Source organism: Cyprinus carpio, chromosome B9, assembly GCF_018340385.1.
Source record: "Cyprinus carpio isolate SPL01 chromosome B9, ASM1834038v1, whole genome shotgun sequence".
Lineage (NCBI taxonomy): Eukaryota > Metazoa > Chordata > Actinopteri > Cypriniformes > Cyprinidae > Cyprinus > Cyprinus carpio.
In genome coordinates this window covers 26,717,036-26,733,195 of record NC_056605.1, presented here as the reverse complement: position 1 = coordinate 26,733,195, position 16,160 = coordinate 26,717,036, and the positions used below count along the sequence as shown (strand labels likewise).

General features: G+C 36.3%; 1 protein-coding gene across 5 annotated transcripts in view; it reads right to left on the bottom strand.

Moving 5' to 3' along the window:
• Positions 1-15,889, bottom strand: part of nckap1 (NCK-associated protein 1) — a 45,804-nt gene extending 29,915 nt beyond the window's left edge. Inside the window, exons 1-8 of one of the 5 annotated variants that reach the window (XM_042731769.1) lie at positions 15,537-15,889; positions 9,896-9,913; positions 7,553-7,663; positions 1,600-1,692; positions 1,025-1,081; positions 777-919; positions 601-691; positions 344-481 (exon numbers count right to left, since the gene is read on the bottom strand). In XM_042731769.1, the coding sequence (XP_042587703.1) occupies positions 344-481; positions 601-691; positions 777-919; positions 1,025-1,081; positions 1,600-1,692; positions 7,553-7,663; positions 9,896-9,913; positions 15,537-15,644 (759 nt within the window). In that variant the 5' untranslated portion in view covers positions 15,645-15,889. The remainder of the gene's footprint in view (positions 1-343; positions 482-600; positions 692-776; positions 920-1,024; positions 1,082-1,599; positions 1,693-7,552; positions 7,664-9,895; positions 9,914-15,536) is intronic. The other 4 variants (XM_042731768.1, XM_042731771.1, XM_042731772.1 and 1 more) reach the window with 4 other exon arrangements.
• Between the last annotated feature and the right edge of the window lie 271 nt (positions 15,890-16,160).

Sequence of the window (16,160 nt, the reverse complement as noted above, 5' to 3'; positions counted from 1 at the left end):
TGTAAGATGCTGTTTAGGGCTCTTTTAAACAGCTTGAATATACTTAGTTTTGGCCAGAATCAAATGCAAAATGGCTTACATTAATATACACTATGTGCTTATTTGCTAGCTGGTTTGTGAGCTTAGCATGCTTGCATCAGACTACTGGAATCAACAGAGTGCATTAATTTCAGCTTGTGTGCTTCATGTGAGGAACTCATTTATATGGTGTGCATGAGAGGCCGTTAGTGGAGTTGTTATCCATGAAGAGAGTATCAAATCAATCTCTTGCCATGATGGTTAGTATGTTAGAATAAATTATGACTGTTTATGAAAACAATTAAGAACTACAGTGAATCCTGACCGTGTCGGACTGAGCTGGGTTAAGCATGGTACTGGGAGCACTAATCAAACTGAGCAGCTGAGCATTCCTCCACTGATCTGCAGACAGATTCCGGCGTGGGTACACCATCTGCAGGGAGACCAATGCATCTTGCAGCGACTGTCAAAAACAGAAAGAGAAGTAGGCAGAAAATGGCAGAGAGCTGGGGTTAAAACATGTCCTCCATTTGAGATGGGAAACAAAGTAATAGGATTTTCTCTCATTGTAGCAGATTTTACTTTTCCATGAGGGACAAACTCCTCCATCATCTTTTTCAGTGGGTTCTCATAATCCACAATCATCTGTCCAAGCCTGGGATATTCTCGATCACTGAACAAGAAACATCACACAATACGTCACCTCAGACCTCAGCAGTTTGCGGCTCTACATAAGATGCTACTCTTCTATGTATTACCTTGAACCGTGTGTCATTTCATGGGCATAGTTGTAGAGGCCGATTATCGCTTTGCGCTCCTCAATCCGAGAAAGCAGCATCATCAGGTTAGTGTACGTCACCACCAAATCCAGGTAGTTCTTTGTGAGGTCAAAATTTACAGTCTGCATTGTGGAAAAAAAAAAGACACTTTGTTATACATCTGCCATGTCACTGAACAAAAAATCCAAAAGAAATATATAAAGCTGATTGCCATTAATTCAACTCACAATGTCAAAGAAAACTTGACAAGCGTCGATAGTGTTTAGAAGTTCACAAACGTGGTCCTGGAGGAACAGGAAAGCACAAACATATCGGGTTTAACAAAAATAAAAAAAGATACAAATATATACAAATTTCACTTAATAAACAGTATAATCAATATTTAATAGTACTATATAGTTAGCGTAAATTACAGGTTAAAATAAAATATAAATATTAGATGAAAAACTTAAATTGGAAACTAACTGAAATGTTAGTTTTACTTTTCCTTTAATGACTAAAAATAAATTACTTAATACAAATTAAAGCTAAAGATCCATAATGACAAAAGCACATACATTTACTAAAATGAAAACTGAATGTATAAAAAAAGACAATTCAAAATACGAAGACTATAATAGTATATAAATAATACTAATATACCATTGTCTCACACACACATACAAATTATGCAAGTATAAAAATTAGAAATACATTCACGGTGTCTTATGAAACAAAGGCAGAATTAATTTTGTATAAATACTTCATAAACCATCTAACTCAAACTGCAACTGAGGTCAACAGATTGGGGCTGTACTCATACCTTAAATTCCATAACGTCCACAAAGGTGAAGTAATATAGTGCTAAATTCTTCAGTATTTCTGACTTTTCTTTTTGTAGTTGTGCAAGCTGTTGCTGTAATATAAAAAAGTGCAAATTAAAATCTCTCACATTAAACAAAGGCACATAATTGTAATATCTGACCAGGAAACTTATCAGCAGGGCTCACATTAGATCATTGGAACTGAAAAATCCACACAGATCTCAACCTGCTGGATTCTGTCTCAGAGCAAGGTTCAACCATAAAGGATGTGAGAGAGTTTCAGATCATTTGAAGGGAACTGTTACTTGCGCTTTTAGGACAGTTCTGCATTGTCACTTATGTTCACTGATGTATATCTATTTTAAGACTGGCAGACTTCAGCATTTGGGTTTTTGTGATGCACTGAACACTGCTTCTGTGAATTCAAGTGATCCTATAACGATGAGAATCTGTTGAAAACTAAGATAATGACTGGTAATAGTTTTGTGAAAAGAAAAAAATAATTGCGATATGCCATTGTTTTGCGGCACACTTGTGTTTATAAATATATACCAGTCATGAAGTTACACTGAATGTAATGAAAAAATACATAATGTATAAACACATGAATATATAACATACAAAACTACATATTTTTGTGGCAGACCCAATGAAATGCTGACAGGGCAAGTACAACCCTCCTGTACATCCTTATTGTTGAGCCCGTTTAAAGACAGCGTTTCTCAGATTTTATTTTTGACAGTGAAACTAGTGAATGAACCCTGCATCAAGTCCTGACACGCACAGGCCTTTACCCTTTGGTTGTCTTTATGGTATTTTCAACTCTAGAGCAAAATGCATTACCGCTGCACCTGGGAAGGTACTCAAAATAACATAAATATTCTGTCCTCATTTTAGACATGCACATCCATATTCTATGATGTCCTGCTAATATTATTGTCTTTTAGTGATGTTTGGATAATGTTATATATTAGTTCAAAGAGTTACAACTCAATTCAAACATCGTAAAAATTAAAAAGTGCATGATTTGCAAAGACTTTTGTCATTTCAGCAGTCTCCTCCAGAGTGAAGAGCAGCGCAAATATGCTCTAGAATCAAGTTAGTGACAGAATCCTTAGCATCTATCAGGATTTCCAGAAAACCAGGTTAGAGCTAATAGAGTTAATGATGCACCTCAGATACCCATAAAGCCCAATATCAGAGAAACTATGTTTAAGACAAAAAGACACAAAGTCCATCAAACCACACCATCCCCACCCTGCATACTTTTACTGGAAATATATTCACATCCTATCCTAATGAAGGATATAATCCCACTAGATTTTAAGGTTAAATATAAAATGAGTCTGGTATTTAAACACTGTAAGCCTATATGAGGTATAGATGATGAAAACAGCAGAGAGGGAGATGAAACTGTGATAAACGGAAAGACCTGGAACCGCTTAAGGGTTCATCTTAAAACAAACAAACATGTTCCGGTCACATTTCACTCCTGAATCAAAAAGATTTAAAAATATAGAATTATATTTTGCATAAAGAAAATGAAGCCTATTTTTAGGACTATTAAGTTTGTGTAAACGATCATTAGAATGGAAATGAGAATTTTGCTTTTTAGTTTTCATTTAAATTTGAAGTAAATCCTTCTGTGAGATGATGTGGCTTCTTACACAGAATACGGCACGCAACATATTTCATATTATTCTAAGCAGTGATAAAGGCTATTTTGATTAGCATTGCATTTTATATACTTTATTATAATAAAAATAGTAAGACGAACTCAATTAAACTCTATATTTTTGTAGTCGTGTGTTTATCAGTCTCTTCTTCAGTCTCTAAATCTTCTGTTTATTCAGCAACCGCTATAGGGATTTCCTGGATTTCTTTTGCGGGGTGTATTTGGAGTTTCAGGGCGAGAGCGCCCTCTGGCCATCGGATGGAGATTTACTCCATTTTCATTGTTCGCATGACAATGGCAGCTTCAACCTAATTTCGATTTATCGCCTTTGCATTTTAATTTCGATTAATCGTGCAGCCTTAATGTTGAATCAAATAAAATATTTCTTTCTATAGCTACTATTTCTAATGTCTACTTGATACTTTTCCCATTTAACACAATAATAGCTTTAAATTATCTTTTGTGGTAATTAGATTTAAAAAAAAATTAATCGACTGATAGCCCTAATATATATATATATATATATATATATATATATATATATATATATATATATATATATATATATATATATATATATATATATATACACACACTTTATTTATTTTTCCCCCTCTCTCTCTCTCGTTGAATTCTGGGGTAAAATATGACCTGGACACATTTGAAGTCACACTTGGCATAGTTTGAAGATTAAAAAGTTTCCTTATCTCCATCTCCACTTTTTTCAGAGTAAAGTGTGTCACGGCAAAACTATGTGATGCTGTGCACAATGGGCTAAAACTCATTTCAAACTTGTTTTGAATAGAGTGGATAAATATATTGAGGAAAGCATGTAACCATGCAGTAAGAGACTCAAAGGAAGCTCAGAGCACATTCCAATCAGTAGTAAAATATTACATTACAGCTACTCCAAATAAACACAATTGACAGGCATTATATCTTAAGAGTTATTTAAAGGACCCATCTGAGATTCCTTTTGTCCATGTAGGTTACTGAAATACCAACATATATATGTGAGTACAACTGAAATGTTAAACTACATATACATAAGAGCAGGAACTAAATAAAGCAAATGGGACTCCACACAGAGTCCAAACTTACCAAAAGAACAATCCAGAAAATAGCCATGTTAAGCATGCAAAAAATGTAAAAACAAACAAACAAACAAACACAAAAAAGGAAATATAAAACAACACTAAAAGGCAACTCAAACACAGTTAAACATGAAACAGCTCCACATCACTGCAAGAAGCAGTTAAACATCTTTAACACAAAGTAGAAGGCAAAGCGGCATCTGATATATACAACACTTCAAACAGACATGGTGGTTGGTTATTACGAAGGGACCAAAATGAAAACAATAAAAATTAAATTAACAAAAAACACACTTGAGACATGGAATGAATATAAAAATCATATTTTATAGCACATATGAAAAAATTCTAATTGGTCAATTTGTTATGAGACAATCCATTAAATAAATTAAGGCAGATCCTGGATGTCATGATGATGATGATTTTCCTCTGTTTTCCCAAAATCACCTTTCCTTTGTGATTTATGAATAAAAATTCAGGCCAAATGTCATCTTTATCCATTTTTTTTTTTAAATGGATATTCGAAAGCTTGTACTTGGATAGAATCTCCATTTACTTGACAGCCTTATGATGTATCTGATCGGTCTTTACATACTGCTTTGATGTAGCATCCGAAGTCATGTAAATATAAAAACTAATTTCTTAGCAATCAATTCACACACATGTTTTTCTGTAAATAAAATTTCACTCATGAACAAATGGAGAAAATAAGGAGCGTCCATCAAGTGAATGTGCATCAAGACACACCAATCGGGGGCTTCCAATTTAGGAAACCTTTTAAGGACAATGGGAGTGGTTTAGTTTTAAAGAAAATCCTGCTGGAATTGTGCAGAATTGTGTCAGAATAGGTACTGACTCTGGCACCAGGATCTTGTTGGTGGAAAAGGGGTATCTGAGACAAATAACCAGGTGGAAAATGTACTTTACCCCAACAGTAGTACAAGTCATTCGAGTTGTGCACAGAGATCAGAGATTGTAGTAGCGGGAATGCCAAACCAAAACCAGTAGAGGTGTGAATCTATGGCACGCCTAGATTCCTAAAGCAACGTGGGCTGAACTGATGTCATTTCCTTACTGATAAACACCAGTTAAGAAGTGCTGACTGCATCTTTTCTCTGGGTTATATGGATTGATCCAGACAAAAATTATTCCACATTAAGAATAAATCCTATTTGTGGTGTTGTGGTCAAGTTAAGTGTGGCCAAAGGTTCCTGGAACGACAGACAGATCTGGGAAAACCCCTCTCATGAGGACATCATCTCATGTTCTGACCTAATAAAGCTGACATTACATCAGACATTTTTAAAACATGGGGCTGCATGACTAAACATTGTGTTTTTACAATGACCTCAAACTAAACCTCAATATTCCACAACCATAAGCAGTGATGATTGAATCACTCTCTGGTGGTTGAGGAATGAGCACCATTGTAACCCCTGAACAGCATGGTAAACATGCTTCAGAGATGTTCAGGTTTGTGGCAATGGCAACAAAGTGTTACAGAAAGCACTGGGCTTGGTGGGGAATGATGGTAATCAGATGGGAGACTAAAACTGCTGAAACAGAAAACAGATTATTGAGCACTTGTTTCACTACTACAACAAATGTCACCCAACACCACATCCAATTAATATCAGCACATGAGATATACAAAACTGTATATACTGGCTAAGGATCTATAGTCATCATTTAGAGCCGAGGTTCTCAACCAGGGTCCTCATCAAACTTTATATATTATAAATAAACAAACAATATAATTACAATTAATAATATGTATACATTATTACATATTAAAACAATATAGCTCATCTAAAATAGAATTCTAAAAATAAACAAAATCAAGATCATATTCGTTTTATTGAAGAACATACCAATTTTAGATAGAGAGCAGTAGGGATGTAACGATTAACTGCGAGCCGGTTGAAAATCGATTCAAATATGTGACGATTCAAATCGGTTGAGATGCTAAACAAATCGTGATTCATTTAGGGGCAGGAGTTTATATGAATGTATGTCTGAGGGGAACTTACTGTCTTTAGAAAAGTTTAGATGGTATTTTTTCTTTTCATCTTGCCTCTGTATAATGCATATTAAAGTTCATGCAGCGCTGCTTTGTTAACAGCAGAAACCAAGGAAAGGCTTTAAGTGCCACCTGCTGGCAGAGAGTGAATCTGCGTCTCGTTCAGCTCGTCCGCTGAAGTTTCATGCAGATATTTTTATGTATAGTTTACAAAACTGAAGTGAAACCATTCTGTTTTTGCTTCAAAATTTCGAATTTATACAATCTAATTTAAATTAAAAACTGCTCATGTTGCATGAATGCAACATCTTTATTTGGATCATGATTAAAATGCAATTTACATTCTATTTACATTTAGTCATTTAGCAGATGCTTTTATCCAAAGCGACTTACAGATGAGGACAACAGAAGCAATCAAAACCAACAAAAGAGCAATAATATGCAAGTGCTATATTAGTATATTATTATAGTTATATTTCAATTTCACAAAGAAATGTACAGCATTTTGTCCAAGCAATAATAAAAGGACCCATTAATTAATAATTTGTCTTAAATATCATTTAGTTAAAAAAAAAAATTGAATAAATCGTGAATCGAATCGAATCATGAAGTCAAAATCGTGACTCGAATCGAATCGTGAGTTGAGTGAATCGTTACATCCCTAGAGAGCAGATGAGCAGTTAATGCCATTAAGGAGCCCCTTTCAGCATTTTTATTTCATCAGCAACACTGAGACTAGTGCAAAACATTTGGGTCACGGCACCAGATTTACACAGAGGGGCATATTCTCTTGTGCCCTGATGAGTATCCTTAACATTATGAATTTTGATTGATCTGATATAATAACAGAAAGCATGGAGGAAAAAACACCTTCCACTGAATGCGGAAAACTGTGATGATACTTGGTAAACATGCTAATCAAAACCTCATTTACTGATGCACCACTAAAAGCAGGAGAAAACATGCAATACTTTTTTTCCATCACTTATATTAACTAATTAAAGGTGCTGTAAGAGGTTTTATAAAAACAAATCCACTCGCAGCACCTTTAATAAAATTAAACACCAATTGGAATTCTAATCTAATACATGGGTAAACAAATATACTGGCATAAACATCATAACATTTACTAAAGTGCACTTGATTCATAAAATGAAACTTACGTTGTTGTTGCGCGTCTCGATGGCCGGGAACTTTCTGACGATGAATTTCACAGCTGACTCCAGGTTTTTGTCAATCAGGTAAGAAGGCTTTGCCTTGGGATCTCCACAGGCCTACAACGAACAGGGAAAACATCACTGCTAAACGTGCAACAGCTTGAACAGGACCACTGTGAACATGGGCAGAAAACTGACTGATATTCCACTGATCATGAAACAAAGATTTAAACTGTTCGAGACAGATCAGAGAGGATGAGCAGTGAGGTAAAGTGCAGGGATTTGATCACAGTTAGAAAATGCAGTGGAAAAAAATAAAAACCGAGAGCCAGAATGTTGAGACTGAAAATAAGAGATTAAAAGAGAAAGAAAGACAGATAGAATGGAAAGTAGGAATGGGAATCAAAGGGAATTTAATGTTCATAATGATTTTTAGAACCCTTTAGGAAGCACAAAATAATTGATTCAAACTATATTGTACTATATACCAAATATACTTTGTAAAAATATTAGATATATACATATTTTTGACTCATTTAACCAAATACAATAAGTTCAAAAGAGTAATTAGTTTGGGAATCAAACTACAACCAGTATGTATGATGCAAAAAAAAAAAAAAAAAAAAAAAGTTGACTTTTTTTTTTAATCACATTATTTTGTTGAGCACAGTGTCATAATCAATTAAGAATGCAAATACAAAAGTATTTTAGTACATTGTTCCAGTTTTGTTTAAAAATGTTAATGTTCTGGATTCCCAACCCTAATGGAAGGACAGATAAAAAGGAAAAAGAGGAACAGAGAGAGGACAGAATTGAAAATGCTCTTCAAATGGACAAGGTGCTGCGTGAGAAGTTGGAGAGCAGTTAGTGGAACACATACAGCAGTGTATGATCAGAAACAGTCCTGGAGAGAGAGAGAGAGAGAGCAACAGAGAGATGGTGGGTTTGCTGGACAGTGCGTCTGATTGGCTGGCTGTTCTGTAAGAGGTGAGTGTCTTACAGAGTGAAGGAGCTGGAACGCGCCAGTGGACGTGCAGCTGAGGCAGGGCGGTGTGTATGGTCACATGACACGTTACATGATGCTTTACATGCACCTATGGCTAATGCAGCATCGAACCTCAAGACCATTCCAGTGTGCATGGCAACACACGGAGGCTCTGGGTGCTGTAAGACAACGTGTTTTTTACAAAGCCCATTAGGTCGTTCCCAAAAAAAGACACCGCATGGCTAGCAAACTGACGGAGGTTACACGCAAGCCCTGGAAATAATGCAAACCGGCAGTCAGGGTAACAGAGCGAAACCCACTAACATTAAATTTACATTAGCTAAATTACTCCTCTGCCCACTGATAATTTACCACAGCCAATCACAGTGGAGTAAATAAATAAACCCACAGAGAATCTACACTACGCCTCAAAAACGGCTGGTTTTGTTCTTCTTTGTTCTTTATCGTAGTGACATCCAACTGGTGCTTTGCAGTTAAAAGCAAACTTAAAATAAAGAGGATGGTAAAAATAAAACAAACAAATAAGGGAAAAAATGGAAAACATAAGCCTCATGCATTAATAATATAACCCCAACAAATGTAAGCAAAGGTTTATAGTTACATATATTTGGCTGGGCGATATTAGTGAATCGGCCTATATTTACTTTTGTCATATATTGTTAACTTAAATGGAAAGTGGTAGATGATAGTAAATAAACAACACTTCAGGAGCAATTATCTAAAAGTGAACATTTAATCATATTTTATATTTCATAATTTCATATTTCATATTAATATGCATAATGAAATTTAGGCATCACAACATTATAACTATAAAATATAGATAATAAACATTAATTGATTTGATGTATACAAACTATTGATTTTTGCTTTAGCTTAGAATTTTAACATGAAAAAAGTGTATTTTACTAAACATTTTGAATCAATGAATACTAGCTGTTGAAAATATAACTCCTTTATATATATATATATTAAAACGTAAAAATAAATAAACCGTTTTAGAGCACATACATTAATAGACATATTGTCAAAAAAAAAAAAAGGCAAAAATATTGAGATATAATTGAGAAATTGTTTAAGCTATATCGTCCAGCTCTCAACATCTGTAAGACTGGCATAAGTTTAGGATCGCAAAACAACTATCAAACCGAAACTCACTTTGCTAAAGAAATAGAAATAAATCAGTTTGAAAAAAAGATTAAACTGAAGACTCCTGCAGGTGCTACAGTTTGGGAAGGGCCTTTATTTGTGAGTTGCGTACAGAAAGATCATGGGACATGAAACTGGTAGGAGAGCGGGGGGGAGGGGGGGGGGGTTTTAGGAAGGTGAAAAGCTGTGCAAACCTTCCAAACTTGTCCTTGCTGGGGGAAGCATTGTAACAGAAAGAGAGAAAATTACACATAAACACAGGTTCCAACGTCTACCATGCATGTTCACTTCAAAACAAATTAGCTTTGGGAACTAATTGTAAGTCGTTCCGGTTAGTGTGTTGGTTCGGGTCCTAAGGAGGGACGCAAGGGGTCAGTTGGGTCACACAGTGCATTGAGAGGCAGTCGTTCCCAGAGCTAACATTGACACCATGCAGAATTCACTCCGGGAGCAGGAACACCGTGGGCTGAGTTCAGAATTCACGTCCATTTTCAAGAAAAGACCAGAAAGTTGGTGATTAGTCAAAGAAACATAATCCATGCAAGTAAAAGGGAACCAAGGTCAACATGTTCACAAAATAACTGAAATCAGATCTGAACTTAGAGAATGATGAACAAAAACACACTGCAAGAATAGAGCGAGCAAACAAACAAAACAGACAAGCAAACAAAAATGTCATTATTATCTGCTTTATCCAATGCATCAAAGCATCTCATGCACAGAATAAGACCGAAGGGCCAATTACAGTGAACCGTCATTGATCTCAGACTGAATCTATTCTGGTCAACTTTAACTATCCGTGTCATTTTCAAGCAGAAGTAATAGCAAGTAAGAGTACTAGCTGCTACATCAAGTAGTGCACTAAAGGGCTTTTCACACTTGAAATTGTTAACCCTGGGTCATCCTAAACCCCAGATAAAGGGAATCCTGGGTTATCTGTAATCACATTTCACACTGCTCATACTACACCTGGGGTTAATTTAGGGCTGCATGATTATGACAAAAATCATAATTGTCGATTATTCTTTTGAAATTGTAATTGGGATTATTAATTACGATTATCACAACTTACATTGAATGATGTTTATACCACTGTATTTTTATATGAAAATAAACAAGCTGAAAACACTCTAACTGAAAAACCTTTAGTGCTTTTCTATAGTATTAAGCCTCAAATGTCAACTATACATCGGATTGCTTTCTTCTTTAAATTATAAAAAAGTAAAAATATGAATGGTATTACAATGTTATACTACAACTAAAACTAAAAAATGGAAAAACCCTTAAGATAACATGTAGAAAGAAAAAACATATCTTAAACGTGCAGAATAAACTTAAGTGGTCTTGGAACGATTAATTGCCGCTTTGAACGATTATGTAATTGTGGCATCCATAATTGTAATCACGATTAGAAATTCGATTAATTGTGCAACCCTAGGTTAACTGTTAATCCAGTTTCTTTACCCGGGTTTAACAACGGTGTTCAGAACGACGATAACCCGGGGTTAAGCGCAGTGTGAAAAGCCTATACATGTGCTCGTTCTTTTGAACTCAGTTACTCCAAGACGTGCAGCTGTTCAAATAATACATTTTTTATGTTCTGGATCTTCTACACAGAATAGTTTCTATTGTCTCTTAAACCTTTTTCACCAAAATGATGTTGGTGCCAAAACAGCCACACATAAGCCAATTAGGGTTGGGCGATGTCTACCAAATTGGCATCGGACGATGTCTACAGTGAAACATTGTGATGGACGTTGACATCGGGGGGGAGGGGGATGTGGAAGCATGAAACAAATAACTCGTTCTACAGAGCCACTTAAAGGTTAGCCGCTTGCTATCGGTAGCCTGTTGTATTACAGTACATGAAAGTTCACTTACCACATACACAGAATAAGGAGAAATGTCTGATAGGACGATGGCGAATGATTTGCAGATTTGCTAAGCACCAATGACAAACATCTAATCTTGTCAAATGTGTGGCAAGTACTGCCGCTCCATAGTAAAGAGTCCTTGTGATCGTGAATCTCCAAACTAAAAGTGAAAGTAAAATGAGAGCCCGCAATCTAAAACAGTTTCAATAGCGGCTCCCTGATGCCCGCAATTTATATACAGTCGCCTATAGTTACCCAAAAATATAATTGCGAGAAAAAGTATTGAAATATTTTTTTTTTATCCTTTTATCTCGTAGGCTATTTATTCCCTTTAGGGTTTCCGTAGTACACTTCATTTCCTTTCCGAACACGGAACTGGGATGCGGCGTATTGCGTTAGAGGGGGTTGGGGTCACGATGTCAGCTTAACATTGTGATGTCTGTCAGCCATCGGCGAAGGATGATGGCATAGTATATCAGCCCAACCCTAAAGGCAAGGTAAAAGGGTTGTTTTGAGTTGCTTTGGTTAATCTGAGTTTGAGTCAGTTGATTTGAATCAGACAAGTAAGAATACACAAAAAACAAGCCAACATTCTATCTTTCATTCCATTTAATCATATTTAATCATTTTATTGTAGTTTCAACAATCAATGCTGTTTTTAAAGAGTGTGCACGTGCATAATAATTCATAAGGGAACACTGTATGACGTACGAGGGAACCCGTGATGAATCAAACATCAAATAAAGTCATAGTCATCAGATGCCATTTTCATTTGGAAAAAATTGTGCAGTGGGGGATAGATGCTGATTTAAAGGGATAGTTCACCTAAAACACATAATTTACTCACCCTACACTTGTTCCACACCTGTATGACGTTCTTTCTTCTGTTTAACACAAAAGAGGATTTTTTGAAGAATGTTGGTAACCCAACAGCTGATATCTAAAGTATTTTTTTTCCCATACTATGGTGTCAACTGTTCAGTTACCAACTTTCTTCAAAATATCTTCTTTTGCGTTCAACAACTGAAATAAATTTATACAGGATTGGAACAACTTGAGGATAAGTAAATGATGAAAGTATTTTAATTCTTGGGTGAACTACAACCCATCTGATGAACGAGTTTTATCATTGTACAGGAAACTCATCTCAGAGTGGTTGCATGTTTGGGCACTGGCTTTGGCACAAGCATTCTGTTGGTGAAAAAAGGGGTCTCTAAGGATTTTATGTCAAGCTAAACACACTGCGAGATAAGAAAGCACTTCCTGAGGTTATTTCTGTGGAAGGATTCTGCTGTCATTTCCCGTGGCACAGTTTTGCTACCAACCTTTATGCTAAATCCAACAAATTTCAACAGCATTCATCTCAAGTCGTGTTTAAAACAAAGTCAGTGTAGACAGTTATGAGTTGCTTAAATTGCACAAGCAAGATAAGAGGTGATATGCCTATTTAAGGTACAAGCTTATAAAAAAAGAAGAAAAAAAAAACGGTAAAATCAATTGGTTTAGATAGTAACCGTCACAAAGCAAAAATAGCAAGAATAAAAATGTGAGTGTCATGAATTCAGAATCAAAAAAACATCTAAAATTTAACTCCCTCTCTGTATCTACCACAATGCAACGTAGATCTTACAGCACTCAATGCAATGCCTGCCAGTTGCTAGGCAACAGGACTACCAAAGGCATGTATTCCAATTTCTAGTCCTGTGGAAAAGCTATTTTTCAACTAAATTTGACAGAAAAATACAATATGAAATAATGGGCAATAACACTGAACTGGTTCGGTCAAGTTTCCCACAGTGCTGTATTCTGAATGGATATGGTGCATGGGAGTACAGAAGAACGACAGAATATGACTAATATTGGGTTGACCCCCGATGACTTGTTTGAATGAGTGAGGTCAGACGTACACGAGCGACATCAGAGGGCATGGAGAGACAGGCGGCACTCCAGAGACCTTCTTGAGCTCTAAACGGGCATCACACACACCAATGAATTCACATCACATATTTGAGTGAGTTCACAGCCAGAGGGAGGAAAATGCTAACAGCGCTGGTCCTCCACTAGCCCACTTTTCTGCTGTGATCTGGACTACTTCCATTACTGCTAGCCTCAATGCCAAGCCTTTCTCAAAAACCTTAGAAAGTGGCTTTATTGGCCAAGGGAAAGAAAACATTCTTTGAACAACATGCAGACTAGAACTGACAGGCTTTAATTTGAGTGTGATATCTGCATGATTCGAGATATTTCAAGCCCCTGACAGCTGAGGGAATCTTATGAAAACATGTCCAGCTCACATTTCAACAACATTCAGAGGATATAACAGATACAACAATATAAAAAAAAAATGTTACTTTTTGACACTGAAGCACTTTCCTACCAAATTCACCTTTGTGGACTGTTAAAAACAACAAAAAAACAATAGGGCACAATGTGCATATAAATATGAGGGAAAATATTTGTATTAATATAATATTTTCCATATAAGTGCTTTATCTGCATTTTAAATTTTGCACTTTATTGTGTTTTAGGGTTAAAATAAATGTATGTAAAATTAATGGATAATGTCCTGGAAGAAAATTATGATTACATTTTGAGGCCAGTTTACAATTTGGCCTTTTTCAGATTATCAGAATCAGTCTGTTTGATTATCAGACATGACATTTGTCCAAATTTATTACCAGCATTTTTAACAGCTATTTTTTCCCTGTAAATATTATGTAAAATAAGCATTTAAATTCATTTTAAGAATTTTATTTGCTGTTATTATATTTGTTTAGTGTGGACAGACCTAACCTATTTATGACACGGTCTCACAAAAATAACTGTTATATAATTTAAAAAAAAAAAGCATTAAAGCATTGAAACAAATGCTATCAATAATACACACACACACACACACACACATATATATGTATATACATTTTATATATATATATATATATATATAAGAAAAATCTTTCTTCTTGCATTAAAATAATGAGAAATTGCGTTGCTTAACTGCCATGAAAATAATGCTAATGCAATACATTTGGGGAAAATATCTTTTGATTTTGTGGTGAAATATGACCCGGCCATGTTGGTGCTTCTGTGACATTCAGCAAAATAGGTTTAATATATCCCATAATCCCAACCCATAATGCCTCTGATTCTTAAATCACAGATCAATGATTTCTCATCACAGCCCAGTAAAATCAAACAATTACTTTTACGATTAAAATCACTCTTCAATATAAAAAGGAATTGATAAAATAGCAATACTGCAGAACACAACTGTCAGACCACCATCAGAAACTGTCAGACATGCTCTGTACTTCAGGTGTGACAGCTGAAGGAGTGCAAGGGCTTGGTGTGCCGTTTCCAACACACCCAACTGTATTATCAAACAGAAAGATTCATTTTATCCAGCACTGTCAGGCCACAACCAACTACCCACAATTAGATCTTCGCAGAAACTCACGCTTTCAGAGCGAAGATGTGTGGATTGGATTATCCGCCTTTATAGATGGGTCATTATAAGTGCTTTAAAAGCTGGGTCACGCTGAGGTTCTAGTCTGGACACACAATGTTCACAGGCCTTCCCAATCAAGGCTTTGTGCACTAAGCCCTGAATAGACAGCGCCAGGACATAGATACATAGCATGGTATCTTGCTTTATGATCGCAGGGGAGGTAAAACTAGGACATTAGTCATCCTCACCTCACTATTAAAATAATCACTACTAATATGAATTAGATCGACTCGTTTTGGCTGGAGATTCACTAACCCTTACTAAATATCATTCAAAATGAGCCGGTGCATTGATTTATGGCTGTGTCGCGCGCGCGGACACACACACAGGCACGCACTCAATCAGGGCCTGGCCTCATCAACCCCGTGTGTGTAGACGTTATATGTGTGTGTGTATTTGTGTGCGCCTATTGCAGTCCTCTGAAACACACACGCATGAAGCGCTTATTCTCACCTTCTTGATGTTGTAGATGCGCGTGAGCATCCCGATGCCGCGGTCGTTGAGGATCGTCAGTTTCTCCGCCAGCTTCTGCTGGCTCGGCTGCAGCGCGCCCCGAGACATGGCTCAAACGACCGTTGAAACGAGCTAAATCACAACCCAACGGAATCCTCGTGTAGTGTTAAGGGGTAAGGCGCCAGATCGAGTTGGGTTTTAGTGTTAAAATTCGCCCATATTACGGGCTTGAGGCGCGTCGTCGGGGATGTGTTTTTTTCTAGGTGTTGCCCTGACGGCCAGAACGAGGCTGCTTCCGGCAACGACGTCACTGAGTCACGTGACTGGAGCCCTCCGCCCCCCTCGTGCTGTTGTTGAAAAGATGTGGTTCTCACACCACTGTGAAAAGAGAGCACAGCTAGCGTTATATAAACATTATCCCCCAGATTCACAGACAAGTTTCAGACTTAAATGCGTGTTCAAGCTGTCTTGACTGAAAATATCTTGTGCTGGCACATCTTAAAATATGTCAGTGCCATTGTCGTGTCTCAAGATGCACACCAGTAAAGTTCTTAAGGCATTTTTATATTTAATTATATTTAAATATATTTTATATTTAATTTAGTTATTTAAATATCCTGATTT